The 27,568-nt window shown below is 45.5% G+C and overlaps 1 protein-coding gene across 1 annotated transcript in view; it reads left to right on the forward strand.

Moving 5' to 3' along the window:
• The window catches only part of ZNF185 (zinc finger protein 185 with LIM domain), a 162,165-nt gene that overhangs the window by 71,646 nt on the left and 62,951 nt on the right, over nt 1–27,568 (forward strand). The window contains exons 10-22 of the mRNA XM_040442565.1: nt 2,672–2,755; nt 3,334–3,375; nt 4,777–4,869; nt 6,194–6,259; nt 6,951–7,067; nt 13,813–13,866; nt 15,531–15,602; nt 16,413–16,469; nt 20,521–20,592; nt 20,932–20,994; nt 21,483–21,596; nt 22,141–22,248; nt 23,535–23,603. Of these exons, the coding sequence (XP_040298499.1) occupies nt 2,672–2,755; nt 3,334–3,375; nt 4,777–4,869; nt 6,194–6,259; nt 6,951–7,067; nt 13,813–13,866; nt 15,531–15,602; nt 16,413–16,469; nt 20,521–20,592; nt 20,932–20,994; nt 21,483–21,596; nt 22,141–22,248; nt 23,535–23,603 (1,011 nt within the window). The remainder of the gene's footprint in view (nt 1–2,671; nt 2,756–3,333; nt 3,376–4,776; nt 4,870–6,193; nt 6,260–6,950; nt 7,068–13,812; nt 13,867–15,530; nt 15,603–16,412; nt 16,470–20,520; nt 20,593–20,931; nt 20,995–21,482; nt 21,597–22,140; nt 22,249–23,534; nt 23,604–27,568) is intronic.

Genomic DNA, 27,568 nt, shown 5'->3' on the forward strand with positions numbered 1-27,568 from the left:
TTCATACCCTTCTCAATAATCAATAGAAAAGCCTTTATTGGCTATTACAGCAATCAAACGCTTCCTATAATTGCAGACCAGCTTTTTGCATGTCTCCACAGGTATTTTTGCCCATTCATCTTTAGCAATGAGCTCCAAATCTTTCAGGTTGGAGGGTCTTCTTGCCATCACCCTGATCTTTAGCTCCCTCCACAGATTCTCAATTGGATTCAAGTCTGGACTCTGGCTGGGCCACTCCACAACGTTAATGTTGTTGTCTGCTAACCATTTCTTCACCACTTTTGCTGTGTGTTTTGGGTCATTGTCATGCTGAAATGTCCACTGGTGCCCAAGGCCAAGTTTCTCTGCAGACTGCCTGATGTTGTCGTTGAGAATCCTCATGTATTGCTCTTTTTTCATGGTACCGTTTACTGTGATTAGGTTCCCTGGTCCATTGGCTGAAAAACACCCCCAAAACATTAGGTTCCCAACACCATGTTTGACAGTGGGGATGGTGTTCTTTGGGTTGAAGGCTTCTCCTTTTTTACGCCAAATGAAGGAAACATCATTGTGACCACACAATTAAATTTTTGTTTCATCTGACCATAACACAGAAGACCAGAAGTCTTCTTCTTTGTCCAGATGAGCTTTTGCAAAGGCCACGCGAGCTTTTGTGTGCCTTATCTGGAGAAGTGGTGTCCTCCTTGGTCTGCATCCATGGAACCAGCATTGTGCAGTGTCCGTTGGATTGTCTACCTTGAGACATTGCCACCAGCAGAGCACAGATTCCCCAGGATGGCCTTGGTGGTGATCCTTGGATTCTTTTTCACCTCTCTAACTATCCTTCTGGCCAGCACAGGTGTCACTTTTGGCTTCTGACCACGTCCTCTGAGATTTTCCACAGTGCGGAACATCTTGTATTTTTTGCTCAAATGTAAATAAAAGCTGAGAAATGTTTTTTCTTCACAATAATGCCTCTTGTACATCGTCTTATTATCTTTTGGGAGACACCTATGTCATTTCCCATCAAAAAATTACTTGCTGGTTGAATAAAAGTAACTTTAAGTCAAAATTTGCCGGGGGTATGAATATATATGGGCAGCACTGTAATAAATGGTCACACCTAATCCAACAGACCCAGAGCCACTCTTTGCAGCAGCACTCTAGTCTCACGAGGAAAGGGAGGTCATTAGTACAAAACCGCTCTCTGTGATGTAGGACACGGAATATGTCACCTTTTCAACTTTTAAAACCAGATCGTAAAACATACTCTTTTTTTCTATTCAGTTTTTTATTTTCTGAAGGTAGATATTTTTATTCTTTTTTTTTGTTTCTGTACATGATCAGACGGGCAGCCCTCTTGCCCAAGCTGCTGTTAACGGCACTCAGACATATGCTCTACAGGAGCCAAATGGACCATAAGAACCTGTAGTGTGGAGAGGTTTCATGTTTCTATGGCAATACTTGGTGACCTGTGCAGAGTTCATTGTGCAGGGAGGGAGTGGATAAGTTGTGACATTACCTATTGTGGAAGGTGCATCCTGTTCACATCAAATTTTTGTCTCATGTTTAATGTATGCACATGACATACTTACACGGATTCCTCGGACGGATGCCATACAGTAGCATCTGTCACCATAGAGTTTTATTGTATCTGTTTAACGTATACTTGTTTTGTTGGATTCTGCAGGATGGAAAAGCATAGTGTACTATGCTATTGCATTCTTTTTCCCCCAATATATATATATATTAAAAGAGGGTTAAAATGTTATGTGAATAGCCCATTATCTGTACAGAGATGTTACTTGTCATTGTAATCATGCCTGTTACTATAATGAGATGACTACAGAAAATTCATCTTTACTGCCAGTCTATTATTAAGCTTAGTGAGTAGTGTTGAGCGAAGCGATCTTTGGATGCTTCATCCGAAGTCGTTTCGTTCAAAACTTCAGAATAATACTGTATGGAGATCCATCTCCGTACAGTATTAGAATGTATGGGCTCCGATGAACCAAAGTCAGTTATTCGCGAAGTCACGCGTGACTTCGTTGAATAACTTCGGTAGTTGATTTTTAAAGTGGTAAACCACTTAAAAACTCAACTACCGAAGTTATTCAACAAAGTCACGTGCGTACCATTCCGAAGTTTTGAACAAAGCGACTTTGGATGAAGCATCTGAAGCTCCCTTAGCTCAACACTATTAGTGAGCACAAGGGTAACTGCAGGATTTCAGAATTTTTTAACAACATGGTGACATGGAAAATTCCAAAACTCCACTACAGTTCTTATAAAAGATGTTTAACATAAAGACTTGATTGTCCTGTGCGGCTGCTCTCCGTTCTCTTTTGCGGGTCCTGTTCTGGAGATAGGAGCAGGTCTCAGAGTTGGGACCCACAACTATCTGATATTGGTGCCATATCCTAGCGATATGCCATCAATGTCTGAGATAAGGCACCCTCTTTAAATGGACACACTCGGCTCTTTTCAGAACTCCCATAGCAATGAATGGAGAGTCTGCAGCGCAAGCACAGTGTGTTCTCCTTCAGTTTGGGGTCCAACTTCAGCGCCCATCTGAAATTGATGATATATCCTAGCGATATGCCATTCATTTCTGACATGGGCCAACCTCTTTAAACCAAAACGGAACGTACGAAATAATAATGATGGCATTTCCATGTTGTATCTATTGTAGGACCGAACAAGCCAGCAGTGTATTAAGAAACACATCACCCAGAGATCGCTCCTATGTCATATCTGCAGCTAAAAGAAACAGCGGGTAAGCTCCTGTCTGAAGCATTAATAAAGGGGTACTCCAAAGCCTCTTTCACACTGCCGTTTAGTAGTTCTGGCAGGCTGTTCTGGCAGAGAACAGTGTGTGGAGCTCTCTGTAGCTCTCTCCATATATCACCGGAATGTCCCTCGGCTTTATTGACTATAATACGGTCCAGCGGAGATCCGGCCGTCACCCAGAAAATATGCAGTGATTGAGCCGGAGAAAAACCGCTGCAAGCCGGCGACCACTCCAGTAACATCTGGCAATGCCGGACCCAGAGAGTTCCGGCAGGCCATTCTCTGCCGGATCTAATAACGGCAGTGTGAGACTAGCGAGGGTGAGACGGCAGTGTCTTGGAAATTGTGCTGATGAGGCGCAATAACCCGAAAACAGCTGACTACATATAGGTGTTTTTTTCTTTAAAAAAAAATCCCAATCAATATCCTAAACCTGTTTGAAGAACGAGACGTTGACCTATAGGGCAGCCATCCAATAAGGGGCACAAGAGATGATGATTCAACAATGATGAAATGAATTAAAAATACAAAATGACTTTCCAATATTGTCATATTGTATTTCAGAATTGGGACACATGATACACCATCTCCTTTTGTAGGACAAAGGTGAGGTTTCGTTGTGTAATGTTTTCTTTCTATTATTATATCACAATAAGTCCAAAAGATACTTTATCTTCTAATCTAAGGAATTAATAACATCTCTCTTTTCATTTAAGAATTCTTAAGGGATTTTTCCGGGACTTAGATATTGATGACCTATCCTCAATAGGTCATCAATATCATCTGATAGGTGAGGGTGCCGGGTGTCAGACTCCCACAAATCTGATATTGATGACCTATCCTGAGGACAGGTCATCAGTACGTAAGTCCCAGAAATCTCCTTTAAGTTGACCATGGACAAAAAAAATCACGATAACCTTTTAAAAGATGATCAGCTGAATGGTCCAAATTCAGAAACCTCCAGTGATCAGCTGTTCCTGCCCGGAGCTCACCAGAGGAGTATGAGAGGATCCTCCGCTGGGCCCAAGCTCTGACAATAATGGATCCCTAATAAAACAGGGCCCTTAATTAAAGGGGTTGTCTCACTTCAGCAAATAGTATTTATTACGTAGAGGAAGTCAATACAAGACACTTACTAATGTATTGTGATTATCCATATTGCTTCCTTTGCTGGCTGGATTCATTTTTCCATTCAATTTTACACTTCCCGTTTCCATGGTTACGACCACCCTGCAATCCATCAGTGGTGGTCGTGCTTGCACACTATAGGGAAAAGCGCTAGCTTATCGGTGCTTTCACGGTCCTTGCCACCAGAGAGGCCGGTGCTTTTTCCTATAGTGTGCAAGCACGGCCACCACTGATGGATTGCAGGGTGGTCGTAGCCATGGAAACGAGTAGCGTATAATGTGATAGAAAAAAAATGAATCCAGCCAGCAAAGGAGGCAATATAGATATTAACAATACATTAGTAAATGTCTTGTATTTACTTTCTCTGCAAGATAAATGCTACTTGCTGAGGTGAGACAACCCCTTCAAGGTCCTACATACACAGAGGGCAGGCCCTCAGAATCATTTGTTCTAGTAGACCTAAAGGATTTACGTCCAACGCTGTTGAGGGCTGACCATATATTACATTGACGAGCGGGTCTGCTGTGGCTACCTGCGCTGGCTCATAGAGGGGGGGGGGGGGGGAGTACCCCTGTACGGCATCCATTTGCATCAATATACTATATAGAAAGAAACTTTATGAGACAACAGCCTGAAAGATGTATATTCATTGAGAAACTTGGACATTGATCCAGGGATCTGTCAGATTGGGTGATAAAAAAAAATGCTTTTACCCTTGGCAAACTGATCTATTTCCAGTGTCTTACTTTGGATCAACTGAGGGTTTTTTTTACACATAAATGGGTGAACTTTTTGGTCTTCTTGTGTCTTTCTACTCATGTGAAGACCCCCCCCTCCTTCAGTATAGCTTGAATTCCTGTTTCTTGTCTGCCCTTTAAGGGTGCAAATACAAGACGAAGAAACCAGTCCAAACAAGAAGAGCCAAACACTCCCTAAAACTCTGTCTTCATATCTTTATGATGATCACAAGAGGTATGGTGGTTTTTGTTATAGGGTAGTACTTACTCTAGGTTATGTGGGACTGGTGTTGGTCTTACCTCTAGAAACCTAATAGATTTTGAGAATGAAGAGGGGTTTACACTTGGTGGTTAATGTAGTACTTTGTTCTGTTTTTGTTCTTTTTTTCCTTTCACATTTTTACATTTAGTTTTGTACTTTCAATATCTGTTATCGGGCCAGGTTAGGGTTCTCCAAGACTACTGGCATGATATCCTTGAGTTTATCTTGAGTCTCATCTGGGTGCTATGGGAGTTATGCCTGTAAGACTGGTTGTACACACAAGACTACTGAAGGCCGAACGCTTGTTCTACCACCATCACTTCCGTTCCCCTCATACACGTTGCCTGAGCAAGCATGTATTCTGAGTAGGAAGAGATGGAGAAAGCCGCTGCCAAGCTCCTCAAGTGGCGGTTTATCTGTACAAGAACAAAAGGTTCAAGCAGTTGAAATCCATCTGCTTGATCCTTATGTGCCCCAATATCTACTGTTGGGAAGAGTAGGGAGGCCCCCATACATATTAGATGGTCAGCTAATCCTGTTCATATTGGCGGATTTGGGCAACATTCATCTAATATGTAGGGTCAGCTTAAATGTGACTACTCACAACCTGTATGGTCTCCTATTTTCTATGTTAAAAAGTCACTTTACGTAAATTGGGAATACTCAAAAAATCCTTCCAGAGAAGTATGGATTTGTGAAATTAATAATTTATTATTTGTGTATAAACATACATACACAGCCCAGGGATGCCCTGATCTGTTTTTAAAAAAAATGATACCGTTGCTATAGTATCAAAGATTAATGATCAGAGTGGTGGGCTGCTAAAAAAAAGACCTGGCTCCTCCATTTATTACAATGTCCGGCTGGTAGTACAACATTTCCCCTGCAGCGGACTCCTCAATTTAATAAGGGGATATCTTGATAAAATATCTTACACAAAATAATGACAAGCTAATAATATCCAGTCTGCAGTTTTTATATATTTTTTGTGTTGGTTGACACCAGTCTATAGACATCAAATGTTAAAATTGAGATGTCTTCACAACGTAGCTATTTAGCCTAGAAGCGACAATAGACAACGTTTCGGCCTCCAAAAGCCCTTTTCCAGGCTAAAACGCTATCTATAGTTGGTTTTATGCTGGTAAAAATAAAAGCTAAATTTTAGAAGATACCGTATCTGGTTCCTTGGGAACTTTGCCTTTTATGAACTTCTACTGAGATGCGGTAATGGAGGGAGCATGCCGGAGATCTTACAAATTCTACAGTAAATTTGACACAGATTCTTAACTCCTTCAAGGGCTGAAAACCACTGGACAGAAACACAACCCAGACCACCAACATCACAGGCAACTCCCTCCAGAGTGTAAGTTATGTGCTCTTTATATAGGAAAGAAAATATGTGTACTGTGTTGGCCAGTAGACCATGCCTGATGAAGAGATCTAAGAAGGCTTGCTTTTTGTGATCATCTATTCAGTAAGCCATTAAAAGAGATCTACGACTGAGGACTCTGTGCTTTTTAATATAACCCATAGGTTTCACCACAATTCACATGGCTTTATAGTGAACATCGAACTAATAACACATTTAGTTTACCCAACATATTTGTATCGGCCACAGCAAAATGCAACCATATAGTAACAAGAAGGACTAACGCCACATAGTAGTGATTAATGGGATATTCACCAGCCTGTGATTCATTGGTGTCCTATGGCCATAGTAGTCCTTCATAATTCACTGGCTTGCTTTGGCCTGGTGGTCCAGAGGAGGACTGCTCCCTAGTGTTTACAGTCAGATCAATAAGCAGAGCTCCTCCACTATGGCTGTGAAGATTCAGACAGCAGGACTCATAATAGGGGTCAATCATATTCCCCCTTGTTTGTTGGGCTCCATATCTTCTTACGTAGCCAATACAGCCTTCATATCTGTTGTTATGTCACCTTATCTTTATGCAGAAGCTCCACTTTTGCATCATATTTACATTATTGTGATATATTCATACCATCATAATTGGGTATCATCACAAAAATATCCCCATATTATATTCTTCCTACAGAAGCGACAGAAGCAGCAGCCCGATATTAACCTCTTACTCTACAAGCAACATTGTGGAGACCAAAAAGTCAGCAATGAAACCTGAACCTGCGAAGGTCACAATCGTCAGACAAGAAAGGTCTGTTGCTATGCTAAAATGTATATCGCCAACTTTGTGACGGTTTTTATTTTTGTATACTTTTTAGGGTGGAGAATTGGCTAGATTATTTCTTACACTATTTAACTGATTCATAAAATAATTCCACTGGTGCGCAGGGTTAGACTGGCCTGCCATAGGATCCTCTGGTTGATCCAGGCCCCAAAGGTCCAAGAGAAAAGAAGAAAATCATTTGGAGCTGCCTTTGGATCTAATCACTTACCACTAGGGTTTTATTTCTTTGATTAAAAAAAACAACTATTGGTCATTATTGATTTAGGGGCTGAGCCCTGGGAATAATTTTCTCTTGTAAGCCCAAAGAACCCCAGTCCAACACTGATAGTGCAGTTATACATAGGACACTACACTTGAGGTGGCCCAAAGAGAAAGGCAATGATTGCTGAAATGTATAATATCTCACATAAAGTGCATAATAAAATTGCAGCCATTCCTATAGCACCATCATAGTCCACACTGCTGTGTAAATATTGTCCTTTACTCTCTAGGACAAATTTCATAAGAAGCCAAGCAATCAAGTATTTTTTTGGAGCGTGAGAGGAAACTGGATTCAGTATAGGGAGTTTATAACCGCTTATGCAGATGTTGCCCTGGTCAGATTTGAACTTTCTTATTTTATAATTAATTTACTCACTTAAATAGCGCAATTGTCGTGCCTAGGGTGTTTGCCACCCGGAGTGGGTCCTTTCTCTGGCACCCCCCCAATACTTAACCACATACCTCTTACATCCAGGGACATCTCCTGTCATGTAGACCTTCTCTTTCCTCTTTTCGTCCGTTAGACCGCCATGACAAATTCTTTCAGCCATATCTCGTCTCTACAGTTTGTAACACAGACACGTTAGATTTCTCAGTTTTTCCATCAACCTTCCCATCCTGGTGTCCTCACAGTGTCATCCTGCTGTCACCTCCAATACTGTGCCCGATGTGCCCACCAATGCCCCAGGTACTATACTGCTGAAAAGATAGTGACCCCAGTAGACATAATTGGGGTAATTTATCAAACTGGTGTAACGTAGAACTGGATTTTCAAAAGAGCTGTCCAAAATGAAAGGTGAGATCTGATTAGTTGCTATGGGCAACTAAGCCAGTTCTACTTTACATCAGTTTGATAAATTACCCCAAATGTCCCTATAGTGTCCACAGCAGCTATAATGTCCCCTAGAGTGCCCCCAGTAATAATAACCCCCTATATTGTGCTCCAGGTAATAATCCCTGTGTAGTGTCCCCAGAAATAATAGAATTGCCCCTACAGTGCCTCTCTAATAACAACGCCCCCACGCTGCCCCCATATAGTAATTTCCTCCACACTGCCCCCCATAGTAATCCCCCCATAGTAATTCGGACTACAAAGTAATTTCTCCACACAGCCCCCAAACAGTAACTTCCCCCACACTGCCCCATATAGTAATTTTCCCCACACAGTAATTCCCCCCACACTGCCCCCACACAGTAAATTCCCCCCACAGTAATTTCCCCTACACTGCCCCCATATAGTAATTTGTCCCCCACACAGTAATTTCACCCACACTGCCCTCACACAGTAAATCCCCCACACAGTAATTTCTCTCACACAATAATTTCCCCCCACAGTAATTTGCCCCACACAGTAATTTCCCCCACACTGCCCCCACACAGTAATTTCCCCCACACTTCCCCCATATAGTAATTTGCACCACACAGTAATTTCCCCCACACTACCCCCACACAGTACTTTCCCCCACACTGCCCCATATAGTAATTTCCCCCACACTGCCCCCACACAGTAAATTCCCACACACAGTAATTCCCCCCACACTGCCCCCACACAGTAATTTCCCACACACAGTACTTTCCCCCACACTGTCCCCGTATAGTAATTTCCCCCACACTGCCCCCACACAGTAATTTCCCCCACACAATAATTTCCCCCACAATGCCCCCACACAGTAATTTCCCCCACACTGCCCCCACACAGTAGTTTCCCCCCACACTGTCCCCACACTGCCCCCACACAGTAAATTCCCCCCCACAGTAATTTCCCCCACACTGCCCCCATATAGTAATTTGTCCCCCACACAGTAATTTCACCCACTTTGCCCTCACACAGTAAATCCCCCACACAGCCCCCACACAGTAATTTCACCCACACAGTAATTTCCCCCACAGTAATTTGCACCACAGTAATTTCCCCCACATTGTCCCCACACAGTAGCTTCCCCCACACTGCCCCTCACACAGTAGTTTCCCCCACACAGTAATTTCCCCCACACAGCCCCCATATGGTATTTTGCACCACACAGTAATTTCCCCCATACTGCCCTATGTAGTAATTTGCCCCCACACCATAATTTCCCCCACACTGCTCCCACACAGTAATTGCCCCCACACAGTAATTTCCCCCACAGTAATTTCCCCAACACTGCCCCCCACACAGTAGTTTCCCCCACACTGCCCCCACACAGTAGTTTCCCCCACACTGCCCACACACAGTAGTTTACCCCACACAGTATTTTTAACCCACACTGCATCCACACAGTATTTTTAACCCACACTGCCTCCACACAGTAGTTTTCCCCACACTGCCCCTCACACAGTAATTTCCCCCACACTGCCCCCCCCCCCACAGTAATTTCCCCCACACTGCCCCCCCACAGTAGTTTCCCCCACACTGCCCCCACACAGTAATTTCCCCCACACTGCCCCCACACAGTAATTTCCCCCACACAGTAATTTCCCCCACAGTAATTTGCCCCATACAGTAATTTCCCCCACACTGCCCCCACACAGTAATTTCCCCCACACTGCCCCCACACAGTAATTTCCCCCACACAGTAATTTCCCCCACACTGCCCCCACACAGTAATTTCCCCCACACTGCCCCCACACAGTAATTTCCCCCACACTTCCCCCATATAGTAATTTGCACCACACTGCCCCCACACAGTAAATTCCCACACACAGTAATTTCCCCCACACTGCCCCCACACAGTAATTTCCCACACACAGTACTTTCCCCCACACTGCCCCCATATAGTAATTTCCCCCACACTCCCCTCACACAGTAATTTCCCCCACACTTCCCCCATATAGTAATTTGCACCACACAGTAATTTCCTCCACACTACCCCCACACAGTACTTTCCCCCACACTGCCCCATATAGTAATTTCCCCCCCACTGCCCCCACACAGTAAATTCCCACACACAGTAATTTCCCCCACACTGCCCCCACACAGTAATTTCCCACACACAGTACTTTCCCCCACACTGCCCCCGTATAGTAATTTCCCCCACACAATAATTTCCCCCACACTGTAATTTCCCCACACAGTAATTTCCCCCACACTGCCCCCATATAGTAATTTGCACCACACAGTAATTTCCCCCATACTGCCCCCATATAGTAATTTCCCACATACTGCCCCCATATAGTAATTTCCCCCTCACTGCCCCCACACAGTAAATTCCCACACACAGTAATTTCCCCCACACTGCCCCATATAGTAATTTCCCCCACACTGCCCCCACACAGTAATTTCCCCCACACAATAGTTCCCCCCACACTGCCCCCACACAGTAATTTCCCCCACACAGTAATTTTCCCCACACTGCCCCCACACAGTAATTTTCCCCACACTGCCCCCACACAGTAAATCCCCCCCACAGTAATTTCCCCCACACTGCCCCCATATAGTAATTTGTCCCCCACACAGTAATTTCCTCCACACTGCCCTTACACAGTAAATCCCCCACACAGCCCCCACACAGTAATTTCCCCCACACAGTAATTTCCCCCACACTGCCCCCACACAGTAATTTCCCCCACATTGTCCCCACACAGTAATTTCCCCCACACTGCCCCCATATAGTAATTTGCACCACACAGTAATTTCTCCCACACTGCCCCCATATAGCAATTTGCCCCCACACAGTAAATTCCTCCACACTGCCCCCACACAGTAGCTTCCCCCACACTAATTTCCCCCACACTGCCCCCATATAGTAATTTGCCCCATGCAGTAATTTCCCCCACACTGCTCCCACGCAGTAATTTCCCCCACACTGCCCCCACACACTAATTTCCCCTACAGTAATTTCCCCAACGCTGCCCCCCACACAGTAGTTTCCCCCACACTGCCCCCCCACACAGTATTTTTAACCCACACTGCCTCGACACAGTAGTTTCCCCCACACTGCCCCCCCACACATTAATTTCCCCCACACTGCCCCCCCACACAGTAATTTCCCCCCACACTGCCCCCCGACAGTAGTTTCCCCCACATTGCCCCATATAGTAATTGGCCCCCTACATAGTAATCCCTCTCATAATAATTTGCCCCCACACAGTATCCCACCATAATATTTTCCCCCCACATGTCCTCCTGTGTCCCCCCAAGTTGGCACATTAAAATAAAAAATAAAATAGAAAATATAAAAGCTAAATACTCACCGATGTCCAGGCGCTTGCTTGCAGAGGAAGGCGCACACACTGTGCTGCTGCGTCCCGGCACATGCACGTGCGATGACATCATCACGCACGCCTGCGCCGAGATTTCACTACCGCATAGGCCTCAGGCCTACTAGGCCTAAAGCCTATGGCTTTGATTGGCGGCGGGGCAGGGAACTATGCGCTCCCCCTGAGAGCCGGTGTTCCGTGAAATTTTCATACCCATGAAATTTCCCTACCCTCGTGACTTCCTGTTGTGACGCGGCCGCACCAGACATGACGTTCCCAGCTTTGGAAGGAGGTGTGCCGCGCCGCCCAGGCGCACAACGACGGAGTAGGGAAATTTCACGCGTGCGCAGTGAGTGGTAGGGAGATTTAACAGAACAAATGGCCATCAGATATCCCTACCCCCACACTGCGCAGGTGCGGTGATCGGATGGATTTTCGGTATAAGAAATCTCCCTGTCCGCTGGTACGCACGCGCGGTGTATCCCGACGGGAGTAGTTAGCCGCGCTTGCGCACTGGCCCGTAATTTTTCCCTACCCTCTAACCGCTGCTGAGGCTCCCGGAGCATGCGCAGTGTTGGCCGGTGTCCAGCTGAGAGGTAAGGCGCAAGCGCCTTAGGTGGCCCCTTCTCCCCAACTCTGGTGTGAAATTTCCCTATCCCGTCATTGTACGCCTGCGCTGCGCGGCATACCTCCTTCCAAAGCTGGGAATGTCATGTCCGGTGCGGCCGCGTCACAACAGGAAGTGACGAGGGTAGGGAGATTTCACGGGTAGGGAAATTTCACGGAACACCGGCACCCAAGTCGGACTGCCCCACCCCTCAGGCACGCCACTGTATAGTGCTGCACTTTACAGACGTTATCATCACTCCCCAGTGGAGCTCACAATCTAGATTCACTATCAGTATGTCTTTAGAGTGTGGGAGGAAACCAGAGCACCCCCACGCAAACATAGGGAAAACATACAAACATCTTGTGTTGGATTTGAACCTGGCAGTGAATTGTACTGCCCTCTTGTGGCAAAATGTCAAACTGCAGTACTTAGATCTGCGGCAGCTGAATGGCGACATCGAATAGAATAGCACAATGACTATGGCTGGCCATAGACAACACTGGTTGCTCCCAATTAAACTGATATTGTAATTTTTAGTGATGTAATGAAATTCTGACCAACGGACGTCATTAGTCAAAACATTTCCCAAACATAATTTTTATTTTCCCATTCAGGAGACATTGGGGGAATGTATTAAGTTAGTTAGCCTGGTTTTTGGCTCATTAAAGTTGCAAACTTCGTGCAAGTACTTTTTTGCGCAATTTTTTTTTTACTTTTTGCCTTTTCACGCCAGCTTCGCGAAAAAGTGGTAAAAAAATCATTTACCAGATTTATCATTTTCAAAAAGTCACGGATCCTCACCTGCTAGGGGGCGATACAGGAAAAGCGGAGCGGAGTTTTTAGACATTTTTAAAATGAGCCGTTTATCAACCATGTTGTGCCTTTTAATAAATTTGGCGCACACAACTGAATAAACCGGTAAGGACAATTCTGAAAAAGGGGTATAGAAAAAACACAAATGCTCCGTTCCGTGGCCCTGCAAAAAAAATATAACATGTCCTATTCTTGTCCGTTTTGCGGACAAGAATAGGCATTTCTACAATGGGCTTCGGTGTTTCGCGGATCCGCCATTTTTTCGGACCGCAAAAAACCGAACAGTCGTGTGCAGGAGGCCTTTGAATGGAGCTGTCGTACAGTCCGTCTGCTCCATTCAAACAAGGGAGACAGAACCAGATACTCATAATCGGTAGGGATCCCCGCGGAGGAGCCTTTACATCCTGGGAAATCCTTTTAATTTGGATCCATTTGAAGATGGATACTAGCGGGAACAGCGAGTCCGTTTCTGAGCCAGAAGGTCCTAAGCACACATATTATAAACGTACAACGTATCACAGGACCAGCCGTGTATTCCTAATTATAGGCCCCGTCTACGAGCTGCAGAGAGGTGCAGATTTTGAAATCCACAGCCTGTCCATTTCTGCGGGAGAATTTCACCGAGGATCCCAGGGGTGAAATCTGCAGCACAATCATGGCGCCTAACATGCAGATTTTGCGGTGAATTTGCTGCGGATGTGCCCTGTAAACAGCTACCCTAAAAACCCCAAAAACTTGTGGATGAATATGATAAATCTTCATGTCTAGGGTGAAATGAATTCCATCCATGTCTTCACAATTATTAGTTCACAAATTTTGAATAATAATTTTAATTTTATTTTTTTTAAGCAATGACACTAAAGACATAACCAAACCTGGAATTACTACTACAAGAAAGGAAAGGTGAGATGTGGACGCATTGCCTTGTGATGATATATATTACACCATGAATCATGAGAATCCATTCAGAAAACAAATGACAATCCATACATGTAAGAGGAGAGGACCCGTGGTCGGACGGTTGCCCGCTGCTCGCCTACTGCAGCAGATGTTGTGTACAGTACATGATGAGTGACTATCCATGTACCGCTCCTCCGCTTGGTCGTTAGGGTCCATTCTCACGTCCGCAAGTGTTTTGCGGTCTGCAAATTGCGGATCTGCAAAACACGGAAACCGGCCATATGATAGAAATGCCTATTCTTGTCTGTGGCTGGGCACAAGAAATAGTACATGCTCTATCTATTTTGCGGGGCCGCGGAACGTCACTACGGATGCGGACAACGCGCGGAGTGTGCTGTCCGAGTATTTTGCGGCTCCGTTGAAGGTCAAATGGATGCGGACCCATTCATGTGGACGTGTGACTGGACACTCAGAGAGACTAAAGCATCTGAAGCAGCATAAATATCGGTGAGAAACGTAATACTGACATACACACGAGATAAAAGTTGGCCAGAATGGCCGATTTCCACCATTTCGGCTGACTGTCATTTCAAGAAGCGGCGCAGATGATCGATGATGGCCGACGGCAGACTGTTTTCTGCCGAAAATGTAATCAGCCATGCTGGAAAATTCTGGCCGCTGACAGCCGAAGCCGCATGTGCAGCAAGCCTCTGAGGAGCCAGTGCAGAGGATGGGAGTGGTAGTGGCCCTGATGAGATGTTATATCACGGTGCACTCCCTAAGGCCCTGGCTCCCTGGGGATCGCTGCAGTAGAAAGGTGCTTTGAGGAATCAGGTCAAAAGTAAAACTATAAAAGTCTCTCTTTATTTAGTGCAAAGTATAACTTGTGGCACATCCAGCGGAAATAAGTACAAAGTTCAGTTTCTGGCACCAGATGAGGAGGCCGGACTCCTTGCCATGTGGCTGGCTCATTTCATAAACTATATTAAGACTGGGGGTTTAGACACCGCTCTTAATAACCCTGCACTGGCTCTTGATGCGCCTACGTCTTGTAGAGGCGCCGGCCTCTACATAACTTTGACGCTTGCCGTGCGACTTGTTTAAACCTACACCTCCTCCCTTGCAAAGCTTAGTTCTTTGTTGGGCTTTCATGCCACCTGTGGTTTGGGCAGCATGAAGCTGGGTTTCATGGGTATACATTATAGATGGCCTATGCTTAGGATAGGCCATTTATATCAGATTTCCAACATCAGGTTTCCAACATTTGGAAACCTGGTTGAAGCAATCGCAACGCTTGGGGCACTTTTCAATACTTGGGAAACTTGAATGGAACCATGGACAGTCGCTGCTACGTAGACATCATGCATTGTACACAATGGCAAGACCACAGCCATTTCCTGGGCGTTACAACCCATACAAACAGTTGATCGGCAGGGGTTCCAGGATTCAGACCTAGTGTCGGACCACCAATATTGTTGACCCAGAAAATCACTTTAAGTTATTCATGTGACTAGGATGTGCCAGTGTACTGATCAGTAGAGGTCTAAAGTCTGGGGGTTCTCGGCCCCTTTCACTGCACAGTACAACACCTGTAATATTACTATTTTAACCTGCTTTACCTAGACATGGGCTTTTCAACAGTAAATCATTCTTGTTCTCTCTGGCAGGGTGGAGACCACCAAGAAGAGCGACGCTCACCCAGAAAACTTGGCTTCCTATCTATATAATGATGTTAACAGGTAATCTACAAGATTGTCACCCAGGTCCTGTCACCACAAAATGGCTCCATCACCACCTATGCTGACCCATTTTATTAAAGGGGTTTTCTGGGAGTAGAATATTGATGACCTGTCCCCATCAATATCTGATCTGTGTAGGTTCGAATCCTGGCTCCCGCACTGATCAGCTGTAGGAAGAGGCCTCAGCCCTTGAGTGCATGCTGCGGCCTGCTCATAACTCACCAACCAGAGCGCCATACATTGTATAGTGGCTGTGCTTGGAATTGCAGTCCAGGCCCAGTCACTTGAATGGGACTGAGCTGCACATTGGCCATGTGACCGATGAATGTAACGACTAGGAAAAGGCCACAGCACTCACCACCAGCGACTTCTTCAGGTGATCGGCTGATCCTTGTAGTCTGACCCCCAAGATCGGACAATGGTTATAACTCTCCTAAAACACCTTTAGCTCAACCACCACCTTTCCCCTTACATCACAGACTCTATCTTCCCTGTCAGATTTCATTCCTTACAAAGCCGTCTCATGAGGCCTTCCTTCCCTCAGAACAGCCACTTTCTTGAGGTCATCTTCACCTCCTGCATTGTTCATTGGTCAGATTTGCTGCTCTTACAGTAAAGAGGCCTTACCTTGCCTATTCTGGTGAGGAATGAACCTTTTTTTCTCCAGACGGAGGGAGTGACCCCTTGTCTTTCGCATGGAGCAGCTATTACTGTTCATACTCTAGAGCTATGAATGTAGCTTATGTCACCATAGCTCATCATATGTGCTATCTACCTACGGTTGAGATGTTTTGTTTTTTGCATCTGCAGGTTTGAGAAAAACTGGACGTCAAATCCACCTACACAGGCAACATCTCAGACTACCAGGTTAGTGCCATAGTGTCATTCTTTCATTTGAATTTCTTGTAAGGGGTTTTCTGAGATTTAAACACTGATGACCTATCCTCTGGATAGATGAATGCAGATGGTATCAGCAGCATCTCACATCATCGACATTTATTGGGACTTCAAAGCAACAATACACATAGCAGCAACGTTTCGGCTGATATACAGCCTTTGTCAGGCCTGTTCACATTGTGTTACATCCATATATTTATGGTAAAAACAAGTGCGCCCCCCCCCCCATCCAGATCATCCAATTGCAGGCAATGGTATAAACTGACCAATGAATATACACATTTCTTCAACCCCTCATTAGCCTAATATACCTCTATGTCTCACCTGAATGTCAACCAATCACATCATCAGTCAATCCCATCGTCATATGACGTCCGACATCGCTGTGTACCGTGTGTAGATCATAACAACCATTACAGCGTTTGGCATCCCTCACCGCTATGTGCGCATGTATGCACAGCTGTCCAATCACTCACGTCATAGTCTGTGTTACCTACGATGCGTCCGCGGGTCCGCCTCTCAGTGTCACGTCGCTCCGTCCTCTGCTCTCGACGTCACCAGGCCGCGACAAGCGCTCCCAACGACATCATCATAGCGCCGACGCGGGTATTATACGTGTAGATCTAGAGACGTCATTTACGTCATACAGTGCCTGTGCAGTTTTATTTATGTCGGAGGAGACAACTATGGAATTAAGAGAGCGGATTAATAAACATAAGAGTACAATAAGAAAAGGCTTGATCGATAAACCTGTAGCAAAGCACTTTATTGAGTGTGGACAGTCCATAAATCAATTACGTTTTCGGGCAATAGATGGTGTAGGGTATCTTAGAAGGGGAGGCGATAAGAATAAGATTTTAAGGAAAAAAGAAGTCAAATGGATACACAATTTGAAGTCACTCCAACCTTATGGATTAAACATGGAGTTCAATGTTTCCACTATTGATTGAGTTGTAGCTGTGTAATGTCTTTGTGGGTGTACAATTTTGTACATTGTTTTTACATACAGTGGCCTTTTTCCCCATCCATGATTATGCGAGGGAGGGTATATGGTAATCTGTCTTGCTGTTACGGCGAAGCAGACGATTATGCTCTCATGTATTTTTGGCGGGACAGAATTAAGCTACTGGCTAAGCTATATGTATATGAGTGTGTATAGTACCTCTGGATATTGGGACATATACAGTACCTCTGGATATTGGGACATATACAGTGTGTCCTTATTGCACTCGTGGGTCTGACATTGCTGGATCATGTGGAATAATTGTTTGGGTAGTCTGGTGTTGCTGTCCTACAGTTTATATTGTTTAGGGTGGATTGCGATCACTTTGGGCCGTTCATATATAGGTGGTTGATCGCAGTGTATAGCTGTGGGGCCTCTGTAGAAATTTGAATGCCTCCGATGGCGCTGTGTGTTACCGTGGCAACCTTGGGACGCCCTCTGTGAGGTCAGATAGTTGCGCGTCGGCGCTATGATGATGTCGTTGGGAGCGCTTGTCGCAGCCTGATGACGTCGAGAGCAGAGGACGGAGCGACGTGACACTGAGAGGCGGACCCGCGGACGCATCGTAGGGCACACAGACTATGACGTGAGTGATTGGACAGCTGTGCATACATGCGCACATAGCGGTGAGGGACGCCAAACGCCGTAATGGTTGTTATGATCTACACACGGTACACAGCGATGTCGGACGTCATATGACGATGGGATTGACTGATGGTGTGATTGGTTGACATTCAGGTGAGACATAGAGGTATATTAGGCTAATGAGGGGTTGAAGAAATGTGTATATTCATTGGGCAGTTTATACCATTGCCTGCAATTGGATGATCTGGATGGGGGGGGCGCACTTGTTTCTACCATAAATATATGGATGTAACACAATGTGAACAGGCCTGACAAAGGCTGTACATCAGCCGAAACGTTGCTGCTATGTGTATTGTTGCTTTGAAGTCCCAATAAATGTCGATGATGTGAGCTGCTGCTGATACCGTCTGCATTCATCTATATGTTCCGGCCGTTGGATCCAGGGCCATCGGTGAGGCTGTTGCATCTACAAGAATACATCAACAAGGACCAAGTGGTGCTGCTTCTACATTGTGTTTATTGCTATCCTCTGGATAGGTCATCGGGACCTGATCGATCAGCTGTTTGAGAAGACAGCACTCGCAGTAGTGCCGCTGCCTTCTCGCTACTATCCCAAGGCCAAGTGACGTCACATTCATCGGTTACATGGCCTAGGAGCAGCTCAGCCCCATAGAAGTGAATGGGGCTAAGCTGCGATACCAAGCATAGCGGCTATACAATGTACAGTGCTGTGCTTGCTCAAACAGCTGATCGGCAGGGGTCCCAGGTGTCAGACCCCCACCGATCAGACACTGATGACCTATTCCGACCTATTCTTTTAGAAGTTATGAATGAATTACTAGCAATTTGTAATGAAGGTCCAGATAGATGTTAGCAGTTGGCGGTGTCCCTAAGGCTACTTTCACACTAGCATTCGGGGCTCCGCTTGTGAGCTCCGTTTGAAGGGGCTCACGAGAGGCCCCGAACGCATCCGTCTGGCCCTAATGCATTCTCAGTGGAGGTGGATCTGCTCAGAATGCATCCGCCTGCCAGCGTTCAGCCTCCGCTCCGCTCAGTGAGCGGACACCTGAACACTGCTTGCAGCGTTCGGGTGTCCGCCTGGCCGTGCGGAGGCGAGCGGATCCGTCCAGACTTACAATGTAAGTCAATGGGGACGGATCCGCTTGAAGATGACACTATATGGCTCAATCTTCAAGCGGATCCGTTCCCCATTGACTTTCAATGTAAAGTCTGAACGGATCCGCTCAGGCTACTTTCAGACTTAGAAAATTTTCTAAGTTATAATGCAGACGGATCCGTTCTGAACGGATGCAAACGTCTGCATTATCGGAGCGGATCCGTCTGATGAAACATCAGACGGATCCGCTCCGAACGCTAGTGTGAAAGTAGCCTAAACAGTCTAACATTATCCAATCAGTGCTACCAGTGTCAGACTGCAGGGACACCCCCCAGGGGCGGACTAGGAACTTAGTGGCCCTGGACAAAAAAAACTAAAAGTGGCCCCTTGCTGTAGGCGGGTCCAAATTGACAGAAGACGGGGCAACAAAAGCAGGCAGGGACAACACAAGTAGGCAGGGCCTGCAGTAGTGCAGCAAAAAATACTGCCTCCCTGCCCTGTCACAGCATTCAACTGTATCTCCATCCTGAGGACTGTAATTCAGTTGAGCTCAGGAGGGCTTGGGCGGCCCCCTGGGCATCGGTCCACCTGGAAATTTCCCTGTAGGGTCCATGGCCAATCCCACCATGACATGGTAACACCAGTTGTAGAAGATCAGCATAACATCCGATCATAAGTATAGAAACTCAGAAATGATTATTTAATGTGGAATTTAAATATGAGGTGACAGGTCCTCTTTAACCCTGGATAGAGAAGAAATTAATGCAATTAAAAAAAATCTAAAGTTTAAAAAAATGAAAATATCTCCCATGTTCTAAAAATGGTTTGTTGCCCCAAGATCTTTGATCCCATTCAGATGATCCTGATTCTTATCAGGAATTCAGATCAAATGATGTTGAGAAAATGTTTTCTGAATTTATGTTAAGGAAATGTATCGTAAGTTCGGCATATAATAAGAAGCTAGTTGTAGTAGCTGCCAACAGGCCCAAGGCGGGGAGGGAAGGCTAGCCTTTCTGGTCCCACCCCACAGAAGAGCTACTGGCAGCCAATCATGTCCCTGTTTTCTTATTTATCTTATGGGCCAGCAAATGAGAGCTGGATTCTGATTAGTTGCAATAGACTACAACTCCCATTTGTCTGCCCTATCTACTATAAATGACATCCACTCTGTGATAATAGCCTTTTGTGATATAATATTCTGCTCTGCTGCACCTTTTACTGCTCCAACATGTTTTACCTGTACATGCGCCTCTCAGCAGGAAATCACATTACCATGAAATGTAAATACATTAATATCACCCTGTTCTCCCTGGCAGGACGGGGACCACCAAGAAGAGCGAAGCTCTCCCAGACAACCTGGCTTCTTATCTGTATGATGACGTTAACAGGTAATACATACCAACATTGTAGTTGGTAAATTCAGAGCATATAAAACCTTCCCCTGGGAATGCCCCAAATAATCCATCTGTCTATACTTATGCTGCCTGTCCTATCTGATCTCCATACTGATCCTGAGCTGCCTGCCCTGACTATGGCCTGTTTTCTGGATTGCATATACTTTGCATGCCCTGACCCTGGCCTGTTTCTGACTACTCAGTGTTCCGCACTGGTGGGTCAGCAATCATTTAAACAGAGACTACTCGTACTTACTATTGAGATGGTCTCTAATATAATATAGGGAATATTGCAGCTTTTAATGTATATATGTATGAATTTTGCATCTATAGGTTTGAGAAAAGCCAGAAATTAAATGCATCTACACAGTCAACATCTCAGACAGTAACTACCAGGTTAGTGCCACGGTATAATTTTTTATTTTCATTTCTCATACTTAATGGAGTTCTCTGGAATTTTTATACTGATTGCCTATCTTCAGGATAGGTCATCAACATGAGATTGGCAGAGGTCCGACTCCTGGCACCCCTGCCAATCGGCTAGATGAAGAGGCTGCCGTGCTTTATGACAGCTTAGGCCTCTTCCTAGGTCCATGAATCACGTTCATTGGTCACATGGCCTAGACGCAGCTCAGTCCCATTTAGGTAAATTGGGCTGTGCTGCGATACCAATACAATGTACTGTGCTTGGTAAGCTGTGAGGAGACCGCGGTGCTCACTAGCGCTCCTGTGGCTTCCTCGATCAGCTGATTTCAACCGATCTCATATTGATGACCTACCTTGAGGTTAGGCCATCAATATGAATATCTAGGAGAACCCTTTTAAAGGGGTCGTCCACCCCATCACTGTCAATCCATCTCACGAGCATCAATCCTTCTTCACAGGGCAACAGACCGTCCAGAGAGCCCTAAACTGGTCTCATGGAGCAATAACAGTGAGAGCAGAACTTCAGCAGTCAAGCCTGGGCCAGGGAAAATCACAGTCCTGCATGGTGAAAGGTATTTTATGGGATCAAGTTATGCTTGGGTAACTTTATATTTATCATGCTAGATATTCTTATGCAAATTAGCAGTTAAGTGCACCAAGGGCAGACCCAAGCCAATCTGTGCACCCTTATGCTTCCTGCTTCTTCTGCCAGCCGCTCGCTCTCCTTCTTCATTGACAGGATCAGGATCCTGCATAGTCATCTCATCTGACCCTGTCAGTTAAAAATTAGAGAGAAAGGCTGGCAGAAGAAGCAGGAGGGGCAAGAGTGGTTTGGGCCCACCCTCGGTGCACTTTTCTGCTCATTGCCTTCCTGAGGATAGGACATCAATATCAAAATCTCAGACAACCCTTTTAAACACTTGATTCTAGTGATCAGACTACAGCTGATCGCTGGGGGTGATGCAGCAGGACAGCCTGTGTTTAGCCAGTTGGAGGAGGACTCTTGTCCAAAACCGACAAGCCCTTTAATTGATCCTCAAACGGCCAATGTAAAGCATTTAGCAAAATGATGCCATAATTTAAGTATGCCAAACATACAAAGACCTTTTTTTACAGTGAAACCAGAGATCCGAGCATCCCAAGACTAACCTCCAGTACTACAGAAAGAAGTAGCTCAAACATCCAGCCAGGACCTGGGAAGATCAGAGTCCTTATTGAAGACTGGTAGGAGAATCAATGAAATACATAATTATTGCTCCGCAGTCTGTGTCGTTCATGATGGTAGTTGTGGCGGTGGTGGTAGATATCACAGTTAGAGATGCGCAAAGTTTTGAAAAATTCTATAAGGGCAGCTTTGCCGAAGTTCCCCAATAAATTTTGCCTTACGGTACAGCCACAAGGAGTGCCCATGCTGCAGGCGAGTTGTGGCCATTCTACGGTGAACAATCATGTGGCCAATTAGCCCGCAGCTGCCTTTAATTTAATAATGAAGACCGCATGTATACTCGTCTTCATTGTTAAAGGGGTTATCCCATGATTAATGTAAAAAATGAAAATCAGAGATCATATAGTACATGACAATCTCTTTCTAACGAAGCTAGAACCAGCCCTGTACCTCACATGGGTCCAGAGATCTTCTCATTCATTGCTCTGCCAAATTAATATCAAGCTGGCAGCTCAAGGGGAGTGTCTTTTCTGTTGCAGTTAAGTGGGCGTGTCCATGCTCTCCCTATCACAGCTCAGGAGGCAGTTGAAGGATGAAACTGAGCATGTGCGGCCATCTCAGTGAGCAGGACAGAGAAATAAGATAAAAACCAAAACCAGGTGGCGCTATACAGATACATTTTATTGAATAACTCAGAGGCTATGCAAAAAAAATTATTACATGCAAATACAAAAGGTTTCAGATCCAGGTGCCTGGTTTGAAAACTGTAGAATATTTTTCGTGGGGCAACCCCTTTAATGGCCGCACTGCACTTTAAATGCACCTTTAAACAGGGGCTGTTGCTGGTATGGGGTTTGGCTGTTTGGGGGGGTAGGGCACAATGTGCTGGCATACCCACTTCTCCTAAAGCCAGGAAAAGATGAGGATGGTCATCATTAATGAGGACCTTTTATGTGTTTGTAGGAAGTGAGATAAATATCTGTACCTGCGGGGTCCCCCCCCCCCCCGTTGATGCTGCCACCCTGCCTGTTTTTTTTTAAATAGTGCTCCTGCGCCCCGTTATTGCCCCCCCGCAAATTTCGTGCTCAGTATTCTAATACTGAGCATCGGAGCAATGGGGAGGAGATGCAGTCTTTCTGTGTAGGCGTCTCCTTCTACCCTGGCTGTAGCGCTGTCCAATCGCAGCGCAGAGCGTCACAGCCAGGTACTGCACCCTGGCTCCCTCTCACCCCGGTGACAGGTCCTCTTTAAATCCAGAATTACCATAAACACTGGTACAAAATGATTGTGTGAACGAGGCCTATAATGAATATGTTCTCTTACTTACAATCATATTTATTTGCAGTGATGACAATAACAAAGAGTCCCCAAGGCCTTCAGTGGAAAGCCGCTCTACAACCAGAAGAACGGAAAGGTAAATGTTATAGTGCGCGCAGAGGTAGCAGTAACACCTAGGCCCTGGTGCCTAAGTGTACCACTTAAAGGGGTTGTCCACTTTCTGTCTACTTGTGACCCATGTGCATGTAAGATGACTATAGGGCACTTACTAGTCTTTGTTAACCTGTGCCATTTGCTATATTTCATGAGGTATGCCCCCTTGTTGGGCAAATCTTCTATGCTGTCCGCACAGAAGTTCTGTCCTTAAGATGGCCGCTGAGGAGGAGTCATGTGACCAGACACATCACTTATTCTGCACCATTCTAAAGCCTCATTCACACGTCCATGTCCGTGTTGAAATCCGCGAGAAGGTGGTCAGTGATGCCTCCGGGAAGATGTCCGTGATGGATTCATGTTGGGTCCGTGTGTCCGTTTTTTGCTGTCTGTGTGTCATCCGTGTTTCACAGACACTGAACAGCTGAAAATTAATTTTCAAAGCATCTCTTCCTAATGATCCTTGAAACGCGGATGGCATCCGTGTTGCATGCGTGGTTTTCACGGACCCATAGACTATAATAAGCGTGATGGATCTGTGAACTCGGACAAAATAGAGCATGCATGCGTGCTAAAAAAAATTGACGCGGAGAACACGTATGTGGAACACTGACATGTGAATAAGGCTTAACGCACCGCACCTGCACTAAACTCCCACCAGTGCAAGAGCAGGTGCAGTGTATTTGAATGGAGGAGACATCACATGGAGGTGATCTGCCTGGTCACATGACCCTCCATCAGCAGCCATTTTATGGACAGGACCTAGCCAAATGAGGGGGCATATCTTATGAAATATAGAAAATGCAACAGAATTTCAACAAATGTCATATTAGTAAGTGCCATATAATAATCTTGCAAACACATTGTACTCAACAGTAACCAGGAAGTGGACAACCCCTTTAAGAAGGTGTTTTATAAATGGCACATCGTAATGTGCAGGAATTTGCATTGGTGCCCAAAACCTTTAAATTTCATATTTAACTGTAGGGAAAAGAGATTTAAAGGGACTATAATATTGATGACCTTTCATCAGACCCTGTCCATCCCTATCCACATGCATTTCTTGCGGCTTGCAAGCGAACACATTCATTTCTATGGGGCTGCATGGGGTTTACAGAGTCATCCATGTGCTGTCCTCATCCGTGCTGCAAATGATAGAACATGCCCTATTCTTGTCTGTTCAATAGGCATTTCGACAATGGGGCCAATGGAAATTGTGGGGTGCACACTGCCGGTATTCACAGTTTGCGGATCCGCGGTATGCAGACCACAAAATGCATATAACCGTGTGCATGAGACCTCAGATTGTGCAGGGACACACCCCATCTGGTGACACCCGTTTGGACCTTCAAAGTAAAAAGCTGTCATTGTAATTAGCAGGAATAATAAAGGAATGGCACATCATAGAGTCATGAGAATAGATGCTCCAGAATTGTTATTCCACGGGGAATGCAAGTAGTTACTAAAACAGACATGTCAGGAGAGGGGACAGGTCCTCTTTAAGAAGTAAATCTACTCAAAAAGATAGTGGTACATCACAATAATACTAATGCTTCTGTCATAGAGCATATGCAACGTGCCGGTCCACAGGGGTAGAACACGTGAGGTTCACGGTGGGCCGAAGGGTACAACAGTTCATCGGTTACTCACGGTTAGCAGATGCCTCCCTGGGCCAGCAGTGCAGTGAAGGGGAGAACAGCACTGGATTCTCCGGGGCACACTCTATTACAGGGGACACCGGCCAGATGGAGATCGAGGGGCCCTTGATGGTGATTGGTTTTCTGAGTGCTTGTGCGGCTGGGCCCCTGATTTAGGTAATGTTGTGACGCCAGCACCTTGATGGTGCAAAATGATGAGAGTGGTTGTAGTATGGAGATAGAAGAAGGAGGCAGGTTTGAATCCAACTAAGAACTTTACTGTAACCAGGATCTTGACAACAGTTTACATCCAGTAATAAAGCAGTCTGTTATAAACATGCAGGTTGGATGTGATGAATCCCAGTAACAGGCTGTACATGTAGTTATGTCTCAGGCTATCGTAGGTAGTTATGTACTCACTGATATTCAGCTCTTTGCCTTGCTTCAGTCTCACTAGAGGTAGTTCAAGTCTTTATCTTCTACACACAAGTGATGCAACAGATATCTTATCTGTCCTTAGAATAGCGGTGAGGCTGCCGGAAGCTAATAAATCCTTCACCTAGATACAAAGGCACCTAGAGCCTAGAATAATGGATTTGTCCTTCCTTTGTCTTTATCCAACAATAACGTTGACCAAAAACTGACTTGTTACTCCTGAAGAGTGAATAGTAGAATATAGACTTTCCTCTGCCTGTCTTCGTGGCTTTGATACTGAGGTGCACGATGGCTCTTCTGGGCCGTGGAGCCCCAGAGATGGCTGAGAGGAGAGGGGACCTCTCCTTCCCCTTTAGCGCCTCACTCCATCTCCTTCTGCTTCACAACTCCCAACTGTCAACTCACTAACTAGGCCTGAACTGCACTATATATACTGTGGTGCTACTCCATCTAGTGGTGAGATGTATGTAGTGCACCTGACAGCCTGGTAAAGAGGGATTTCACATGATAATACAATATAGCATGATATTACAGAAGACAACAAAAAGCTTTTGCAGTTCCCACATAAGCTAGTGGGACGCTGCACATACTATTTTGTGAAAGAGTGGCATCATCAAAGAGTGGCATCATATCAAGACACAAAAGGGGTTATCTAATAATAATTATAAATTATTAAATTATTAATTCATAATTAAAAATCTCAGACAAGTCCTCCAATAAGCTTAAAATAAAAAAATAATCATTTTATAACCCTCCCTTTCTCCGGCGCTGTTATCTGTGGCACCGTACCCGTCCTCCTTATGTGAATCTTGGGTCTAATTAGTGGTTAACTCCATTCCTTGTGTCTTGAATATAATTGATTTTCTAGTACACAAATGTATTTTGTAAGCTGCCCCCTATAAGTAGCAATGTATGTTTCTGTGTTTTCTATGGGCAAAAAGTTTTGCTTATATTTATCATTTAAAGGGGTATTCCTATCTGGGACATTGATGGCATATCTCTAGGATGGTAGATTGGTGCAAGTCCCACCACTGAGTCCTGCTTCTGTCTCCAAAACGGCCACCCTCTGTTCACCGCTATGGGAGCTCCGGCTCGGCTATTTCCGTCAGTCTCATTACGGTGAACGGAAAGGTGGCCGCTCTTGTGCGGTGTGCTCTCCATTGACCGCTAGGAGACTTCCGAAAATTGCTGCGTGCTCTCCCTTGGTAATTTTCAGAACTCTTATAGTTATTGTAACAGTCGCGCTCCACCCTTACCCCTGGCCGTGCCTACTTGCCTCGCGAGTCCTAATGACAGGGGACAACTGGACGGCAATCCCTAACTTGGAATAAGTGCAGGGATGACAGACAGACAAACAACAGGACGTGAACGGACCGAGTCAATACCAGGAAAGCTACAAAGTACAAATGGAGCAAGCAGAGAATTGTCAGGAGAAGCCGGGGTCATAAATACCAGGAGAGCAGCAAAGTACACAAGGAGCAGGCAGAGGATCATCAGGAATTCAGCAGGAGGTAAGTACGCCAGGAAAGACCAAATCACAGGTGGAACCTAAATTAACAGGCAACCTGTGGCCAGCAGGCTGCCTGTATTTATAGTGGGGAGTGAGGGTCATGTGACGTGGCCAGCGTCACATGACCGACAGACCAACCAGTCGAGCACCGAGTGATCAGCTCGGCGCTCAAGGCAGACTTAGGAGCAGGGAGCCACCCAGCTAGTAAAGCCGCCCTGGGAACGAGGTAAAACACAGATCCTCATTCCCGAAGCTAAGCAGCAGGTCTGCGGCTAATGGGGGACCTAGTGCACCTTCGGAACCCCGTTACAGTACCCCCCCCTTATACGAGGGGCCACCGGACCCAAGACTTCAGGCGATGGCCTT

This window comes from Bufo bufo, chromosome 8 (assembly GCF_905171765.1).
Source record: "Bufo bufo chromosome 8, aBufBuf1.1, whole genome shotgun sequence".
Taxonomy (NCBI): Eukaryota; Metazoa; Chordata; class Amphibia; order Anura; family Bufonidae; genus Bufo; species Bufo bufo.